The following is a 19,254-nucleotide window of genomic DNA, read 5'->3' on the forward strand; positions in this document are numbered from 1 at the left end:
TGGAGTGATTGCAATTCTTCTATAAAAGGTAAAGGGATCCCTGACCATTAGGTCCAGTCGTGACTGACTCTGGGGTTGCGGCACTCATCTCGCTTTATTGGCCGAGGGAGCCGGCGTACAGCTTCCGGGTCATGTGGCCAGCATGACTATGCCGCTTCTGGCGAACCAGAGCAGCGCACGGAAACGCCGTTTACCTTCCCGCCGGAGTGGTACCTATTTATCTACTTGCACTTTGACGTGCTTTCGAACTGCTAGGTTGGCAGGAGCAGGGACCGAGCAACAGGAGCTTACCCCGTCACGGGGATTCAAACCGCCAACCTTCTGATCAGCAAGTCCTAGGCTCTGTGGTTTAACCTACAGCACCACCCACGTCCCTTGCAATTCTTCTATAATCTAACACAAATGACAGGTGATTTTAGCCTAAAAATTAAGTCCTGTAAGTTGACCACTTCAGTTAGAACATGCGCCTAACAACATATCTGCATTATGTGAGTGCCTGGAGGCGGTTGGAGGATGGATAGTGGCTAACGGATTGAGGTTGAATCCTGACAAGACAGAAGTACTGTTTTGGGGGGACAGGCGACAGGCAGGTGTGGGGGACTCCCTGGTCCTGAATGGGGTAACTGTGCCCCTGAAGGAGCAGGTGTGCAGCCTGGGAGTCATTTTGGACTCACAGCTGTCCATGGAGGCACAGGTTAGTTCTGTGTCCAGGGCAGCTGTCTACCAGCACCATTTGGTATGCAGCTTGAGACCCTACCTGCCCGCAGACTGTCTCGCCAGAGTGATGCATGCTCTAGTTATCCCCCCTTGGACTACTGCAATGTGATCTATGTGGGGCTACCTTTGAAGGTGACCCGGAAACTACAACTATTCCAGAATGTGGCAGCCAGACTGGTGACTGGGAATGGCCGCCGAGACCACATAACACCAGTCTTGAAAGACCTACATTGGTTCCCAGTACGTTTCCAAGCACAATTCAAAGTGTTGGTATTGACCTTTAAAGCCCTAAACGGCTTCGGCCCAGTATACCTGAAGGAGCGTCTCCACCCCCATCGTTCTGCCCAGACACTGAGATCCTTCTCAGTAGTGGTGCCGGCCCTGTGGAATGCCCTCCCATCAGATGTCAAAGAAATTAACAACTATCTAAATTTAGAAGACATCTGAAGGCAGCCCTGTTTAGGGAAGTTTTTAATGACTGGTGTTTTAATGTATTTTTAACCTTCTGTTGGAAGCCGCCCAGAGTGGCTGGGGAAACACAGTCAGAAGGGTGGGATATAAATAATAAGTTATTATTATAATAAATTATAGTAGTTCTGCCTATTTTAACCAAAACAATTGTGAAAATGTGATTCCCTGTCTGTCATTCATATCTCAGAGGATCCCAAAAGTCGCAAACTGATCTATAAGTGGATAGATGTTGGTGTTCTGGATTATGATGAAGAGACAAAATTTTACTTGGTTCATAAGACAAACAGCCTGGGCCTAGTCCGGGATGCACAAGGGAAACGTGTACTTAATGGAGGAATGACTGAAGAAGGTGGGCATTGATTTATTTTTTATTGGATTACAGGGAAGAAGTTAATATCAAGAACATCTCTATACTCAGTTAGCTGCCTTTGATTCACGAATGTCTTGGATTGTGATGCATCTTTCTGCCTGTTTAATAATCAACCATGGAATATTTTCTTTTTCCTGACAATCCTTTGAGGATTCATAGAGGTGGATCATAGACTTCTAGAGTTGGAAGGGACCCTGAGGATCATCTAGTCCAACCGGCTGTAATGCAGCAATATGCAGGTTCCCATATGGGGACTGAACCTGCAACCTTGGCATTATGTGGACAAATTCAGGATTATTTGTAAAAGGACCTCCATTCTCATCACTCCATCACTCGGAACCTGATCATGTGCATGTTTCCTTGGAAATAAGTCCCACAGAATTTGGTATGGCCTAGTTTTGGAGGGTCACAATTAGATGAGACAACAGGGGACCCGTGATCATATCTCCCACTTAAAAAAAGCCAGTGGTCACCATTGGGGGTGAGGAATAATTGAGCAATCAGATTGGGACTCTGGTACTGGGAGGAGGAGACATAGCACCTTCCCTTATGCTGCGTTCATGATCTAAATTTCAGCTCCCAGCCCCACCACAGCCACTCTTTGTCCTATTAAGTTCCATATGATGATCACATGGTTTCCTCCACATGATTAACTGCTGTTGGTGGGGGAGAGGGCAGTTTAGATTAGGAAAACAGTGTGAAGGAAATTATTCCCTCTCCCCACACTCCCATCTGCCTTTAACTTTTGAAAATACAGTGGAAGATACAGTGTATCTGAAGAAGTGTGCATGCACACGAAAGCTCATACCAAGAACTAACTTAGTTGGTCTTTAAGGTGCTACTGGAAGGAATTTTTTTATAGTGGAAGATACAGTCACACATATCCCTCCTGTCTCATCTAGTTGGATACAGTGACATTTGGATTCTATTACTCATCATTCTCTTTTCTGCCACGGAACTCTCAGCTTGACACTAGCTTGGTCATAGACTCATTAGATAATTTTGGCACCTGGTTTCTGCAATCTATTTTTATGGCCCCAGTGTGTTCACATTCTTTTCTAATTTCTCCCCAGGGAGAGCTCCACTAATGCCCTGTCAGTATTGGGTGCCCCGTGTCCGTTTGCTTTTTCTCGCTGAGGACCCCCGGGTTCTTGCGGAGCGAGTGATTTCTGCCAATGACATGAGGAAGAAAACACAAGCACTATTGTTGTATAACCTGTATGTTGACTGCATGCCTCTGGATGGAATGCAAACCATTGAAGAAAAGAGTTTGCAGCGGATGAAGCAGATGGCAATGGAAACTTCACGTCTGAGGAAAGGGAGTATGTAAGTATTGCAACAGTCCTTCATACTGAAAACATGTTTGTGGTTTTAACACCTTGTTTATGACAAGGGAGGCCTAGCCACCTGGGTGGCAGGGTAACTCCATCATTGTCATTCCCTCACACCCTTTTCTTCTCATCACATTTCCTGATCTTTCTTTCATACTTCTTCTGTTTCTGCATGTTTCTGCACACCCTGGGAATTGTTAGGATATTTCCATTCCACCTTAAAAGGGAGCAGGATGTTTGTGTCACAGCCTGCGTATTTCCTGTTCACAGGATGTTTATGTTTTCTGTTGCTTTCGTTTCTCTCTCTGTCGGAGACACTGACGCAGGCAGTCATGTCTTTCTTTGTTCTGATCAACGCTGAATAAAGCTTGTAAATGATGCTCTCCTGGGTGCGACTTTTGCTGTGCATTATCTGCTGATAAGAGTGTGCATGAGCTCTGGAATGTGGCAAGATATTTCCTAGAAACTCATGTCGCTAAATTGATGATACTGCATGCCTACCAGAGATCGATGGATCGTCCGGCAGACGGCTTGGGGCCATGATGGACTTTATCTCCCTGGCAGTATCCCAACAGGAATTGTGCTTTTTCAGAGGCAGACATAAAAAACTAAGGAGGAAACCAGTAAACACAAGCAGGGCAGACACCTGCAGTTAATTTGATGCAATTCAGATGCAATTACACCAGGCTGTGCTGTGCTGTGCTGTGGTCCCATTCAGTAAAACCACCATAGATGTATGGTGCAGTCTTTCAGTGTCTGAAGACTTTAAGGAGCACTGATCTAACTTGTGGTATTTGAGATACTAAGTTGCAGCTCTTCCAGAAACTAGCTGGTGAAATGTAGAGATCTTTTTAGTGTGGGTATTAGAGCCCCTTCGTGTGATTCACTGAGAGCTTCTTCCTGATCAGGTGCTGCTCTTCCCTTTCTTAACAACTGCTTGTGTATCTTCAAAGATTAGATAATGGTAAGTGAAGGGGAGTGTGGGAGATATTTCAACTGGAAATCAGGTGAGCATGGCACAGGGTCTTGAGTGGGTACAAGGTAGATCATAGAATCGTAGAGTTGGAAGGGACCCTGAGGGCCATCTGGTCCAGTTCCCTGTAATGCAGGAATTTCAACATCTAGACGCCCATCCAATTTGAAACCTTACCAGACCCTGCTTAGCATTGCAAATATGCTAGCAGTTTTATTGCTGCACCACTAGGAGGAGATCACTGCAAGGATGGCTGATTTCCAATTGTTTCACCATAGCAATGACAATCTATTTCCCCCTGCCTAAGTTAGGATGCTGAATTGAAAAAAAGCTAACCAGGAATGGACATCTGTGAGAAAGGCCTAGGAACTAAGTTCATTTCTGGTATGGAAAACAAATTCCTAGGCTCAGGATGTGCTCAGAGGGGCCCATGTATTTAATACTGTCTGCATTTCTTTTGCGTGTGACTTTGGTTGGTAGAGGTTCTAGTAAAAAACAAAGTAATTCTGACAAGGTTGCCGTCAAGTCTGTAGCACTGCTACAGACTCCATGGCTTGGAAGATTTGAGACGCTTTGAGCTAGATGAATCATCAGCCAGTGGTATCATTGATATATCAGTTCATCTCACTGAACTGTGAAAGCTTTTTCCTCAGTCAGATACAGAAATGCAATAAAATTAGTTTTTGAAGAAGGCTAAAGACTATCTGTGAATAGCTCCAAGACCAGAAAATATATCCTGGTTCCAGAAGTTAGAGACAATAATATGAAATTGTGATAATAGTAATAATAATAATAGCTAGAGAGCTGGCCCTGTACAAACTAATATCTCCATTGGGCATATGATAATTTACCATTGGGGCAAATCATGTAAAGACTAAAAGCTGAGGAGATAACTCTTAGGGTTATAAGGCTATTGAAACTTGCTATTCAGCTTTGCCCCAGCAATACAGCCTTGAGGCACTGCATTAGACTGCTCTTCCTTATCATCTGACTACCTTATCCACGGGACTCATGGCCTTGTGTTTGCCAGTCTTCCCTTCCGGGACAGGGCCTTTGCTTGCTTCTGCTAGTGTTGCTTCTCATTGTTTTTTGTTTTGCCTTCTCCATGCAAATGGAACAGTTATCACCAGACTGCCAATTACAATGGGTCAGGAGGGGAGCAAGAAAGAAGAGTGGAAATATTGCTTCTAAATGTCTCCCTTTAGTCAGATGTAATGCAGTCCTAGGTGTCACACAACTTGCCCCACTGCCCCTTGATCCTTCAGAATCACCTGCTGTCCCATTCCAGGTCTACTATGAAGCTCCCTTAATGTGCCACAAGCACTTTTAATGAAGAAACAAAGCACATGCAAACACAGGAGGCATGAAAATGGGACTATAGAGATATATGAGTGATGCAGACACAACATTGTGAGAGGTCGTTGTTCATTCTGTTAATTAGTTTTTTAATTATGCTTAGCATTTTAGAGCGGCTGCAGCTCCTGGGGAAAGAAGTGTCCCTAGACTTTGAGCGAACCATGAACAAGATTAACTTTGACAGAATTGTCACTTCCAAGCCTCAGACGTTCTATTATGTCACTCTGCCTGAGAAAGAGGAAGAGAAGGTGCCACAGAAGGGTAGGTGACACAGTAGAAAAAGACAGCAGCAGAGTATAAAATCATCCCGGGGGGAAATTACTCTGTTTCTTGCAATTAACTTTAGACTATGATTGATATGTTGCAAAGGGAGATGAACCAATCCCATATTATATTATTATATTTTATAGTCGTAATTATTTTACTTATAACCTGCTTAAATAAGTTTTGTTATTGGGCAATGTATAGATATTGAAAATAAATCAGTGCCAGTGTGTTCCCTTCTGACAAAATCTGACAATACAAACTATTTATATATATTTGCATCCCAAGCTTTCTGGGTAAAAGAAGTTGAATCATAGTGACGAGAGCAAGTGGCAGCCATTAAGATACAAACAAGCTGCTGCCATGGATCCTTTGAGGGACAGAGCTAGACTAGCCAAGGGTTGAGGCAATGCCATGCAAGATGGCTGCCACTCCTTTGCCTCAAACCCTTCTGGAGCAAGGAACAGTGATCAATAAGCAAGAGTATGTGTATTCTGCAATTCTGTGAAAATATATAGCATTCTGAGAATCTCATTGCATTGAGAAAGTGTGTTTTTGGCTGTTAGAACTACAAAGTTATATTTGAAAGCTTGTGAGCAAGTTGGGGAGGAGGGAGAATTAAGATTTCCATTGGTCAGGAGGATTGGCTTCAGTGCTTGACCATAACTCCTTGTCCATTTCCAAGCAAAATGAGTGGGAATGTACAAATTTGTTTAATTTTCATAATTTATACAGATCTAGGGTTTTTTTCTGGACACAGAGATGTGGTCATCTTGCTTGCACCTGGAAATTACAGTAGGGATGGCCTGTGATTCTGGCACTGCCCTTGGGCCTTGTGTGCCTGGAGGCTTCATGCTCAAGGAACAACTCAGGAATCTTCTTCTTTTTTTTTAATCACTGCTTGAAGAGAAGTGGTGAGGCAGGAAAGGTACAGGGGGAGGTGTGGTGAGGTGGAGGAGCAACAACGATGGGGTGGTCCTTGCTTTAAAGGAAGGGGGTGCCGGACAGCCACTGTGCCAGCCTGGAGCTGGTGCAACAATGGGGCACCAACAGTGGGACTGACTCAGGATCCAACTAATCCTGGGCTGGATCAGTCCCTTACTGCCTCAAGAATACACATTTTGGAACCTTTGGAAGGAGAAGCTTTGCTTAGTTCACACATATGCACACATACACACTCTGATGCAAGGGTGGAGAGGTAGATTGCTCTGTAAGTAAATAAAATGCATTTTTCAGCATTTATGGTTATTACATATGCTTAACAAGAGCAGCTACATGACTACTGTTCCTACAAAGATAACATCTCTTCTTGTGTCCCCAGGTCGCATTGATGTTCCTGAGTACCCATTTAATGAGCAAAAAGAAACTTTTAGCTTCATCTCCCTCCTGACACGGCCAGAAGTCATCATGGCTTTGTGCCAGGTCCGGGATGAGTGCAATAAAACTGCAGCTATGTCACTGTTCCATTCAACCCTGACTAAGTACGGCCGACTAGAGGAGTTTGAGCAGATCCAGAAACAGACCTTTTCACAGGTATAGCAGCAGGGAAATACTCTTTGCAGAGATGTGGCTATGCAAAGTGTAAGTGGCTATAATGTGTGTGTGTGTGTGTGAGAGAGAGAGAGAGAGAGAGAGAGAGAGAGAGAGAGAGAGAGCGCTATTGTAATGTAATGGTTAGATTGTCAAACTAGGCCTGAGGAAACCTGGGTTCATAGTTCCTCTCAGCCAAGAATCTTGCTGGATGATATTGGGACTAGTCATTCTCTCTCAGCCTAATCTAACTCACAGGGTGGCTGTAAGGGCAAAATTGGCAGAGAAAAAACACGTACATGAGCTCCATGGAAGATGCTGGGATAAAAGTGTAATCACACATATTAAAAGTGATAATAATTCTATTAGTGTTAGGCCTTATGTGGTCAAAATGGCACCATCCACACACGACAGCATATCAGCAATTTGTCGAGGTGAAAAAATACTTTAGGGGAGAAACCATAAGTGGGGTAACATCCTTTAAGAGTCCACTGATGGCCAAGGATGCTCAGTGGCCATGGAGTATGTCAGCCTGTTGAAGTGTGGGGAGGATAGAGCAGAAAACCAGGGTGGTTTGGTAGGAAAATGAGGTATTCTTGAATAGAGCATGTCATGCTGAACAAATGTTGTAACATTTTGTTGCAGTTCCCTCTTGTAAATAATCGTGGAGCAAACAGCCATCATTCTTCACTTAGATCTCATGGTTGAGTATAATGCTTAACCGCAGACTTCTTAAATGCAGTCTGCTTTGGAGTGAGAAGGATTAGAAACTCCTTGAGAATAAGCCAGGCATTTTAAAAGGCAACACAGTTTCCCAGACACTGTTTTCTGTTCTCATTCCTGGGTTCCATAGGTGTTACTATCCCTAAAGTAGTGACTTTGACCAGGATCCAACCCAATTGCTTGCACAATACAGTTTCCAAAAACCCCAACTTCCTTTAATCTGTAACTCACCTCAGAAAGCAATTTGGGAGTTAGGCAGGAAGCAATGGGCATGGTGATTTCCCCTGGGAATAAGAACGGAAGGACTTAGGGGGAAGGATGCCAGGGAAGCAGCTTTTGACTAAGCATTCAGAGTACAAGCAGACAGTAGAGCAGACTTCTTTAGGTGGTAGGTGGGGTCTCTTTCACTGGAGGTGTTTGAGAAGAGCCTAGATATCTCGACATCCATCTGTCATCCTGTACCTTGTGCGTGTGTGTTTGTCCAGATAACCTTCAAAGTCCTTTCTTACACAGTGGTTCTATCTTCATATGATCTTTAAAGCTGCTCTGCATGAAGAAATGGACAAGATTCTATTTTTCTTTGTCTCACCATAAAATACAGTGTGCTCTATTTTTCTCCATTCCACCTTGAAATACATCATCAGCTTTGCATGGGGCTTCTTTTAAAAAAAAAAAAAAGGACAATAATTGGAAGAATTGCACTGGTCATGTTTTGGTAAAACCAAGGTCTTATGCTGGTGCGTTTTTAAGCTTAAATGTTATATTCCCATGAAAAAAAATAACTTGTTAATCTGAAATCAATTTATGAGGCATGATGTGTTTCATAGTAGATTGCTATCGGAATGGTTGTTACCATTCTCATAATGTTACTGAAGTAGGCCAGGGATAACTGACTTGGTGCCCTCCAAATGTTGTTGAACTACAACTCTTATAACCCTAGCCATTTGGCCACACTGGCTGGCACTGGTGGGAGCTGTAGTCCAGCAACATCCCAAAGGCACCACACGGGCTACCCCTGAAATCTTCCTGCTTACCAAATGCTATTCTATGTAATTAGTGGAAAGTACTCACTGTTGTTTGAGAGTTCTAAGAAAAAAAAAAAAAAATCAGTTCTGTTTTAAAATCAGTCGTTAAAATCAGTGCAATTTTGAAAGTTGCAGTCCACCATCTTGCTTTAAAAATGTCATCTAGTTGTATCCCAACTCAGACAAAAGCCTGTTCCATGATTTTCAGAACAAATCATGCAAAATTTGGTTGCAATATCTTAAGAGGTGTCCAAATGCATAGAGAACGAATAAGAGGAGGAGTTTGGATTTGATATCCCGCTTTATCACTACCCTAAGGAATCTCAAAGCGGCTAACATTCTCCTTTCCCTCCCCCCCCCACAACAAACACTCTGTGAGGTGAGTGAGGCTGAGAGACTTCAGAGAAGTGTGACTAGCCCAAGGTCACCAACAGCTGCATGTGGAGGAGCAGGGAAGCGAACCCAATTCACCAGATTAAGAGTCTACTGCTCTTAACCACTACACCACACTGGCAAACAGCTTTCCAAAAAAATGTAGCAGATGTGTCATTTGGCACTGTAGTTGACATTCTTTGTTTTATTTTTATCTAGGTTTCAATGTTCCTTAAGGATACTTGGATCAATACTCTAAAGATAGCCGTGAGAAGCAGTTTGAGGGACATAGGCAAAGGCTGGTACAACTTGTATGAGACTAAGTGGGAAGTATACCGGATGTCCAAGCTTCATCAGCTGATGGAGCTCATCAAGTTTATGTTGCAGGACTCTGTACGTTATCTGATCCAAGATTCACTGGTAAACTTCACCCAGCTCTTCTTGGATTCTTGCCACAGTGTCCTGAATTGCCCTGAAGATATGGTGTGGGGAGATGACCTTGTTAACAGCCCATACAAGTAAGGAGAGAAATGGAGAGATGTTTTATTTTTGTGGAAAAGGAAAAGAGCATTGATCAGTGTGCTCTCATATAACGGGAGGGTTCTTTTTCTCTGAATTTTCTCTTGATCAATTGGTATCACTGTGCAAAATCACACTGCAGTCATGGCTCCTCCCTTGGCATGCTTCAGCATTCCCTGGGACATTGCTGGGCACTGATATTTCTCATGTTAAGGGGTTATTGCTGGCTTCTGAAAGGCATCACAAAAAGTCTGTAGGTTACAAAGTGAAGTCATCATAGCTTTAGTATTCATTGGCTTTATTAGAAGATCTTACTGTGTCTGTTTAGCATGGTCTTGGGGCCAGAGTTACAGAATCATAGATTGTAGAGTTGGAAGGAACCCTGAGGGTCAGATAGTCCAACCCCCTGCAATGCAGGAATCACAACTAAAGCATCCCTGGGAAGACATGCTCTGCCGCTGGCAGCATGCTGCCAACAAACCTTTTGGACCTTACCTTTTCACCTCTGCTGCATGCTCATGCTTCCTGGATGTAGGCCCCAGAAATGCAAAGACCACTTTATTAAGGGTATTTTTATAAGTATTAACCTATTTTTGCAAAACATGTGGTGTCTGAACACATCCTTTTTGGGGTGCATGGCACAGTAGATATTAACAGAGACCTTACGAACATCCAGGAAGTTTAATTCATGTCAGTCATTGTTCTTGACAGATTGGAGAAGTGGGTTGAAACAGTAGACCTCAGCTGAAGTATGTTATCCAGTCTGGAGTGTGCATTTTGAGAGAGATGAAAACAAATTGAATCAAATTCCAGTGTGAACCTAAAAAATAATTAAGGTTAGAAAGCATGGTATTGAAGAAAGCAGAACTCACTGAACTAAGGAATGGAAAAATATGAAAACACAACAGTCTTCAAATATTAAACAAGTACCATAAAGAAGATCGGGAAGAAGAATGCTTTTCTTCTACAGTGGTGCCTCACAAGACGAAATTAATCCGTTCCGCGAGTCTCTTCGTCTTGCGGTTTTTTCGTCTTGCGAAGCACGGCTATTAGCGGCTTAGCGGCTTTAAGAAAAAGGAAACAAACTCGCAAGAACTCGCAAGACGTTTCGTCTTGCGAAGCAAGCCCATAGGGAAATTTGTCTTGCGGAAAGACTCAAAAAACGGAAAACTCTTTCGTCTTGCGCGTTTTTCCTCTTGCGAGGCATTCGTCTTGCGAGGTACCACTGTACTGACAGAAGGGCCAGAGACAATTTATTTACATTGCAGCTGTGTACATTTTGGGTTACCAGAATATGAAATATGTTTCTGTGTCTGTTTGGAATGAGAAAAGTTGAAATGTGTGAAGCACAGCTCCCCCCCCCCCCCGGAAATGTTCCACCTCATCAAGCATGATGAGGATACTGACATGCCTTTTGATCATAGCAATTCCCTTTGTTCCACTAAATTTGATACTTATGCCTGTTTATACAGATGTGGTTGCTTATCACCTTTTAGGGCATCTGGTTCCACGGGAAATGCACAAGCACAGCTAGGCTGCGTTTCTGAGAAGTAATTGATCTATTTTTTTAAAGTAGCAAAGGCATTGTTTCTGGAAGCTATTCATTTATAACAATCTCAGAGATCTCCATATTCTTCCTTTCGTAGGCCACGGAAAAATCCTCTGTTTATAATTGATCTGGCTCTGGACACTTCGGGTGTTCGTTTCAGCACACCCCTGGAGAATTTTGAGACAACAATTGTTTCTCTGTTTGATAAAGGGATCTGGGCTACCCACACCATACCACAACTGGAGAAAGTGAGTTACCTTGAAGAGTCTGAAATGCCTTCTCACCCTAATAATAGAATCCATCCTGTAAAAAGTTATACACTTACTGAAAATAGATGCTTCTACTAGAGATGCACACTACAAAGCTGACTTTCCAGAGCAGTCCTATATGTGTACCCAGAAGCAGCAAGTTCCATAGAGTTTATTAGACTTATTGCTAGGGAAGTGTGCATAAGATTGTAGCCTTACTGGTCATAAGAATTGCTCCACCAAAAGACTAAGCTGTGGGTTTTCAACAGTCGTATCTGGGTATTATGGCTGCATTGCAGGAACATTATAACAATATCATGGAGAGAAACACAACACAAATGCTTTGGAGTGTGGTATTGAAGATTGACAAGCCTTTCTCAGAACCAGTACCGTATTGTGTCTCTAATTTGCAAAAATTAAAAAAAATGAAAGTCTGTGGAAAGAGAGTCTAGCCCTGCTGACAATTACTTATTTTTTCTCCATGGAGGAGAAGATAATGTGATTCTCCACTTAATGTGTAGTGAGATGCAAGAAATAGAAGATTTGCTTTGATTTCAAATCCTGATCTCTTCTGGGTTAGGGAAATGTCAGAAGAAGTTTGATTTGTGCTGCGGATTTCATGTAGCAACTCATGCGCAGGCACATAAAATCTCAAAGATTTTAACAGGGTGGTGTGCAGGAGGAGGATTTTGCTAACAGGAGAATGATTCAGCCAACACTTTTAGCATTGAGGAAAACATGCCAGATTCAAATAAGAAGTGCCGACAATAATGTTGCAATTTTAAATCCTGAGGCTGTTAATACCGACATTGAAGTAGTGGCAGGGTACGAGATGTGTGATTATGTGTTTAGTGTATTTATCTTATCACTTCAATTTAAAAAGAGGCTTGCTTCTTTTTATAACAAAATCGAGTTAATTCAAGAGCTATCATTAAAGTGAGCTTCACAATAACCTAAAGATTGCTTGTCTGCAGTTTTTGAAATGTGCTGTTGTTGGCTTTGGCTAAGGTGGGAGGTCCTTTTCCCATCAAGAGGTGTCTTACATATTGGGTCTCCTGCCTCCTTGAAATGATCTCTGCAGGTATTGTTTAGGGCGCACATCACGATCTCATAAAAATCCGAAGCACACTAAGTTGCACATGGTTGTATCATTTGAAAGCCTACAATCCATGTTAAAGGCTAGATTATCCAAAATACCTAACCTCTTGAAAGCTGGGGTAGGCAGCTTTCAGCCAAGAGCAGCTCATAGAGGTAAGCTGCAGTGCAAGTGAGGCAACATTTGGAGCAAACCACAAGTAGTATGACCAGAAATTCAAGTGGGGCTCCATACATTAAAGATGGGTCTCTAAATTGAGACCCCTGCAAGCTTTCATTTATACAAAGTCTGGTAAACATATATGGTAACCTGTATTACGATTAAGGCTATGGTTCCTTGGGTTGGCATGGGTTTTTACTGAGGTATCCAATACAAAGAGCAGGAGCAGCATTAACTGTCTAGCAGTAGATGGATTTCAGTTTTGTACAACAGACTTGAAGGAGAAAATAGAAGCAGTTTGTGCTGAATGGCTGTTCTTTTGTCCCTTGTTCAGCACGTGCTTGAAAACATGTTCATCTGTGGCACACCGTTGCTGGAGTCAGTGGGTCTGTATGAGCCACCTGTGATCGAACTGCGCAAAACCATCATCACATGTATCCGCAAAGCCCTGATCCCCCTCCAAGCTTATGCCAAGAATTATGAAAAGTACTTGGAACTGAATAACCGTGATATCAACAGCCTCCTAAAGTATGTAGCTTTTAAAGGGAAGAGCAGGGACTTGCATAAGAGGTTTTTCTATAGTTGCATGGGTAGATTAATGCGCTGCCTTCTGCACTGATTTCACTTTCAGTGGCAAATGTGTTCTGAAGAAGACAAAGTTCCCCCAAATACATGGGCTTGGACCCTAAGTTACTTATCTGTGCACGTGGTAGGAGGGAACTTGGCCAACTCACCCTTTCTCTGCAGGCCCCCATGTCATATTCCACATGATTGCCAAGAGTCTCCCAGTCTCCATAAGTGATGTTCAGGAAAGGAAGTAGGAAAACCCCATTTGGGAGGATGATGTTCTGTTCATGGAAGAAAACTTAGGACTGTGCCCATGGTACTATGAGGTACACTGTGAAACAGATTACAGTGGTATCTCGGGTTAAGTATTTAATTCATTCCGGAGGTCCGTTCTTAACCTGAAACTGTTCTTAACCTGAAGCACCACTTTAACTAATGGGGCCTCCTGCTGCTGCTGTGCCGCCGGGGCACGATTTCTGTTCTCATCCTGAAGCAAAGTTCTTAACCCAAGGTACTATTTTTGGATTAGTGGAGTCTGTAACCCGAAGCGTAGGTAACCTGAAGCGTATGTAACCCGAGGTACCACTATACATTGTTGTTTTAGCATCAGTGTGGTCATTGGCTACCTGTTTTCTTTTCTTGGGGCTTTTACACACCTAAGGTAACAAATCTAGGTGCCTCCAAGCATACACGTAACAGGGAGCAACAAGCAACAGCTGCTCCTGTTTCTTGTATTCACACCTTACATTTTAACTGTGCACTTCAAAATCTTAAGTGTACACCTAAAAGAACACAGTAGGTAAATCTGGCCTTAAGAACCCTTGAGTTTTTTTTAAAAAACTGCCATTCTACCCTGAAGGTATTTATATCTTCCTTCCTTCCTAAGTGCTAGAAGCAAAGACCTCTCCATCACCACCACCACCTTGTGTTTAGTCAGAGCAGTCATAAGGCCGTAAGAGGAGCCTGCTGGATCAAGCCCATAGCCCACCTTGTCCAGCGTCCTGTTCTCACAGTGGCCACACAGATGCCTGTGGGAAACCCCACAAGCAGGACCTGGACACAAGAGCACGCTGCCCTCCTGGAGTTTCCAGCAACTAGTAAGCAGAAGCAATACTTCCTCCGACTGTGGATCTTGCAGCACAACAGACTCAGCTTCCTTCCTCTAATCTCCAAGGGCTTTTGCAAGTGCAGATTTGTTGAGTGGCCTTGAAGCCTTTCACCGGTTACACTTGCTGTTTATAAATGATATGTTCCTGCTGTAAGTGGGAAATCATATTTTGGCACAGTATGCAGTATGCCTGTCTTTACCTGTGTTGTGGTGGTGAGTCTTCTCTTAATAATAATTCTGTATTTCTCTAGACCATATCTGGAGCAGTGCCCTCCTGCTCAAGAGGTGAGAGAGATTGTTAACAAGCATATGGCAGAAAAGGAGTTGCTGGACAACAGCTTGCCCGGTAGCATGGTGATTGGCCCCTTTCATCTCAGCGTTGAAGGCGTACGGCAAAACCTTTCCAAGAAATGCAAAGCGTTGGCCACCACTATGCTGGATATATTGGCTAAGAATTTACATGAGCAAGTGGAAGATGTGAGTTTCATACTTGGTACTCATCCAGAGGAGTAATTCTGTAGCTGTTTCTGGAAGTTTACAGTTGCAAACAAGTTACAAGGAAAAGAAATGAATTGCATTCATAATAGCAATTTTGAACTCTTCTTAGCATGTATATATAAATATATGTACTGCTGGGGATTGTTCTAGTGTGAGATCTAACAGCTGGTTAAGTCAAGTGCTTCTGCACAAATGTGTCAGTACAGGAAGAGCATCATATAAAAAGGTTTATGGATCTCCTATTGCCACTTTCAAACATATTCATGTGCAAAAACCTTATTTTTCAGTATTCTTTTTAGCATTTCTAATCTGCTACACCATTCTCATTTTATTAATCCCCAATGCCATCCCAATCATCATGATCATCTTGATGACTTTAGATGAAGCACAGCTGAAGTTCAGGGACACATTCCATTGAGTGTTTGGCTGCCTCCGTCCCATGTTTCCTCCCTGCCTAATATTTAGTTAAGAAAGGTACATGGTGTGATGTTGTCCTGGTCAGAATCTCTGTTTCCATATGTCCAACGTCCTTCCATATTTCGTTGTTGTTGTTTTTAAAGGAACATTGAATTCTTATAATTACTTTTGAGTTATATCAAACAATTTCACTATTTGTTTAAATATTATCATTCAGAGAGTCATCACTTCTTTCTGCAGATCTGTGAAGCTTTCAAAGCCATCAGCCGAAAAATTTATGAAAAACCAAACAGCATTGAGGAGCTGGCTGAGCTGCGGGAGTGGATGAAAGGAATCCCTGAGAAGCAGAAAGTGCAGGAGGTAAGAAGTGGCTGCATGTGTAGCATCAAACTATTGGAGTGAAGTAGATAATGGGCAGATCACTGAACTTTTAATCCAGTACCGCATCCTGACCAGAACAGTAATTGTGGGCTGCTTTGAATAAATCAAATTCTCTTAGCAGATGCAGATGCAAGTTGGTAGTTACAAAAACACTTCATCGGGTAGCATTGAAGGTATTAAGGAACTCTACAGCTGTTGACAAATTCCCAGTTCATTACTTTAGGGAGCAGATGTAAGAAGCAGATGCATGCTATTCATGCATAGTTTGCTAACAAAATCCCTGGAAAGCAGATCTTAACTCAGTGCATGAAATTTCACCAATACACTTTTTAAGCATCTGCACTATCGTATGTGGATGAATGTGTGTGTAAACCATTATGCCTTCAAGTTGGGCTGACAGCTATCTGACTACCAACCATGGTCATGAATTCGGTTAAAGAGCATGCAGGTGTCTAGGGTGGGATAGGTGTTAAAATGCCTGCCTGTGTTTGGATTGCTTATCACACCTGCTTCAAAGCTTTTTGCTCAGTACAAATTTTAGATGTTGAATATTTGCATATTAATAATTTGTGGGCTAACAGTGACCCCATTGACATTGACTTCTTAACCATACCAGGGTGGTATCATATTAATGTAACCAGACTGGAATTTTAATACACCATTTCAATGGCCTGTGGCACTTCTCAAGCTTTGGGTACCTTGTTTGTTCTCAAGCCTGAAGCAGTGAGCAAGATTCACTTAATGTGCCTTGCACGAGGGCTCCCCTCCTCCCCTGGTCCCCCTCCTGAAATTTGCTCAGGAGTAGGTGTCGAAGAACCCCCCAGGAAGAGAGGAGAGGGGTTGTTCCATCAGGTAAGCTGCAAAGCTTCTGCTGATGGGATGTTCACCACAGCATGATGTTGAATTCCACCCGTGCTGCTGCTTTTTTTCTTTTTCTTTTTTTGTGTTAAGATTTTTATTAAAGTTTTTTCATGAAACAATAAGGTACAGAAAACACATTTACCCAGTGCTTCTTGAGACTCCTCAGGCCTGCTGGATCCTCTGTGTTGTTGTAACCTAAGAAGAACTGTAGAAGTGTATTCCTTATCCCTCTTTCACTGTACTCGAATACCACCATACCCAGACATTTGACTTATAGGCAGCATTTTTGTGTGCAACAATATTATAACACAGATGGGATGAAATTTTGATCATGCAAGCAAAGCCCTGCTTGTCGGCTCCTCTCTCTCTTTCTGTCATTGCATAGGAATTGATAAGTAAGGTCATGGAAGAATACGAAGTCATGGAGGATTTCCTCTACAATTTGACTCAAGATGACTTCAATGACAAGTAAGCACAAGGCATTTCCCCTGCAGTCAGAGCAAGACCTTTGGCTTCAGATACCATATTTTCTGCCTCAGGGCTTTATTTGCACATCAAAGGGCTTCAGCAAATCTCTTCAGGCCGCCAGAAAAGATGCCCACTGAACTACCTTATTCAAATGCAGAACCAGTGGTGGTGCCAGCCTCTGGGCCAGGGATTGAAGCAACCTTCTTGTTTCTGAGGCTTTTAGCAAACCGGAGGCCTTTATTTTGTTTTATTTTTCATGAAAAGCCAGTGAATTTGGGGGCTGCACAGCATGAAATTGTTAGGCTGTGTATTTCTGTGTGGGTGCAAGGTGCTCACAGGGATTTGAGAGTTGCCCAGGGGTGCCAGCATTTTATTACAGATTTGTAGTATAGTGCGTCCCAGGCACCCAATTTGTAAGACTCAGCGCACACATGCAAGGCAGGGGTTTGGGGGCACCTGTGCCCCACTAGATGTTGCTGAGCTACAGCTTTGATCATCTCAGAGGATTGGATACATGGTGCATTTGTGTGACTCTCTTTATGTTGTCAGGTGGGCTGCAAGCGGCTGGCCTCTGAAGATCACCACACAGATTGAATTGATAAGGCAGCAGCACATTGAAGATGAAGAAAGATTCCGTAAAATTCAGCTCATGGATCAAACCAACTTCTTGGAACGGCTGGATGGTCTTCAGGTACTGATAATGGGCACCAGAGTTGTCCTCTACACTCACTTTAAGTATCAACTATCATCAGCGGGTAGCTGGGGATGAACTAAAATAAGAGCTTGACACATGGAGTTAGCCGGGTCTATTCCTCATTGAGCCTAGGGACATAGAGATCATTGTTGTGGGTGATTGTCCATTACTCAGGGTGCATTATCATCCTTAGCTAGCAAGTTCCAATGTGACCAGGAGAGAGGGAAGTGTTTCCACTTTACACGGTAAAAACTCATAGCCATCTGAGACTTGCTATTACCAGGATTCTATCCAGTATTTATGACCTTTTAAAGGATCTTAAAATATACTACCCACCTCTCCCAAATCTATGGTTATGTATCATGGGCTCTATCTCCCTGCTTGCTATGACTGCTTTTCTTTCACAGATTGCTGTTGCAGGGTTTTCTGCGCACAGTGATATAAACCGGGCACATGAGATAGCCAATGAAGCAAGAAGAATTAAGAAGCATTTGAAGGACTCCCAGCAATTGGCATTACTGTACAACAACAGGGAACGGATTTTTGGTGTGCCAGTGACTAACGTAAGTTCCCAGCTCCCTTGCTACCTTCACTGTAATTTTTGCATCTCTGTTGATAACAGCAGAAACATCACCAGATATTGCTAGTCTTTCTTTATAACTCCGCCATGTTGTTCACCTTCATTTTCTAACCATGTGGTCTCACTAAACTGGCACAGAGCAAAGCAGTATGCTAGCCACTCCACTTCATTAAATTATTTTCAGTTTTTTGGGAGAGCTCATGCAACAAGAGCTGGAAGATGCAAGGCATTCATGAAGCAATTCATATGGCAGAGATCTCAAAACTTTCATAAACGTATGGCTGCAAGCTATATTGTTGGCTTGGCTCCCAGCTCAGAAGCAAGAAGCAGCTATTGAGGATTAGGAATTTCTATACAATGATTTTATTTACTGAAACCTTAAAACTCCAAATGTGCTATTTAATTAACACTTTTTTTGTTGCTGTTGGTTTTTTTGCTTTTAAAGATGCTATTAAAAAAATCTTTTATTTTAAAGATGCTACTTTTAAAAAGAATGAGACGTTGTATTTGCTTCTTTTCCATCGAGGATAAGGAGAAATCCAAATAATTGTTTATATTTTTTGCATTTTTATGTTTTAAATAGGTATTAATAATTGTGTGAGATCTCTAATATAGCAGAATTAATTGTGTTGGAATCTTTCTGTGGTTATGTAATAATAATGGCTAACTAAAATAAAATATTTGAAACAAACAGAAAGAGAAGAAGTGATCTAGTCAAATAGAAGCATGTCACATGGTTCTGAATGAGAGTGCAGTTATATGATCAAGTTCTTCCTGTTGAAATCAATGTTGTTGTTTAATGACTGGATTTTGTTCCCTTTATACATAGGATAATATGGTTTGTGTGCACTTTTGTAGAGTGTGTGTCTGTTCTCCTTTCTCCTCTCTTTCCCTATTTATTTAGTTACTTTTATTTATAACCTGCCTTTCTCCCAAGGTGGCTCACAGCATGAATTAAAATAAATACCACTACAAAC

At 42.4% G+C, this 19,254-nt stretch overlaps 1 protein-coding gene across 1 annotated transcript in view; it reads left to right on the forward strand.

The window, feature by feature from the left end:
- DNAH1 (dynein axonemal heavy chain 1) overlaps positions 1 to 19,254 on the forward strand; it is a 114,556-nt gene that overhangs the window by 17,691 nt on the left and 77,611 nt on the right. Inside the window, exons 7-18 of the mRNA XM_081185195.1 lie at positions 1,376 to 1,537; positions 2,632 to 2,884; positions 5,322 to 5,479; positions 6,804 to 7,015; positions 9,352 to 9,650; positions 11,298 to 11,448; positions 13,038 to 13,231; positions 14,630 to 14,855; positions 15,534 to 15,653; positions 16,921 to 17,003; positions 17,553 to 17,694; positions 18,105 to 18,260. Of these exons, the coding sequence (XP_081041321.1) occupies positions 1,376 to 1,537; positions 2,632 to 2,884; positions 5,322 to 5,479; positions 6,804 to 7,015; positions 9,352 to 9,650; positions 11,298 to 11,448; positions 13,038 to 13,231; positions 14,630 to 14,855; positions 15,534 to 15,653; positions 16,921 to 17,003; positions 17,553 to 17,694; positions 18,105 to 18,260 (2,156 nt within the window). The remainder of the gene's footprint in view (positions 1 to 1,375; positions 1,538 to 2,631; positions 2,885 to 5,321; positions 5,480 to 6,803; positions 7,016 to 9,351; positions 9,651 to 11,297; positions 11,449 to 13,037; positions 13,232 to 14,629; positions 14,856 to 15,533; positions 15,654 to 16,920; positions 17,004 to 17,552; positions 17,695 to 18,104; positions 18,261 to 19,254) is intronic.

The sequence above is a fragment of the Podarcis bocagei genome (assembly GCF_964188305.1).
Source record: "Podarcis bocagei genome assembly, chromosome: 2".
NCBI classification, from domain to species: Eukaryota; Metazoa; Chordata; class Lepidosauria; order Squamata; family Lacertidae; genus Podarcis; species Podarcis bocagei.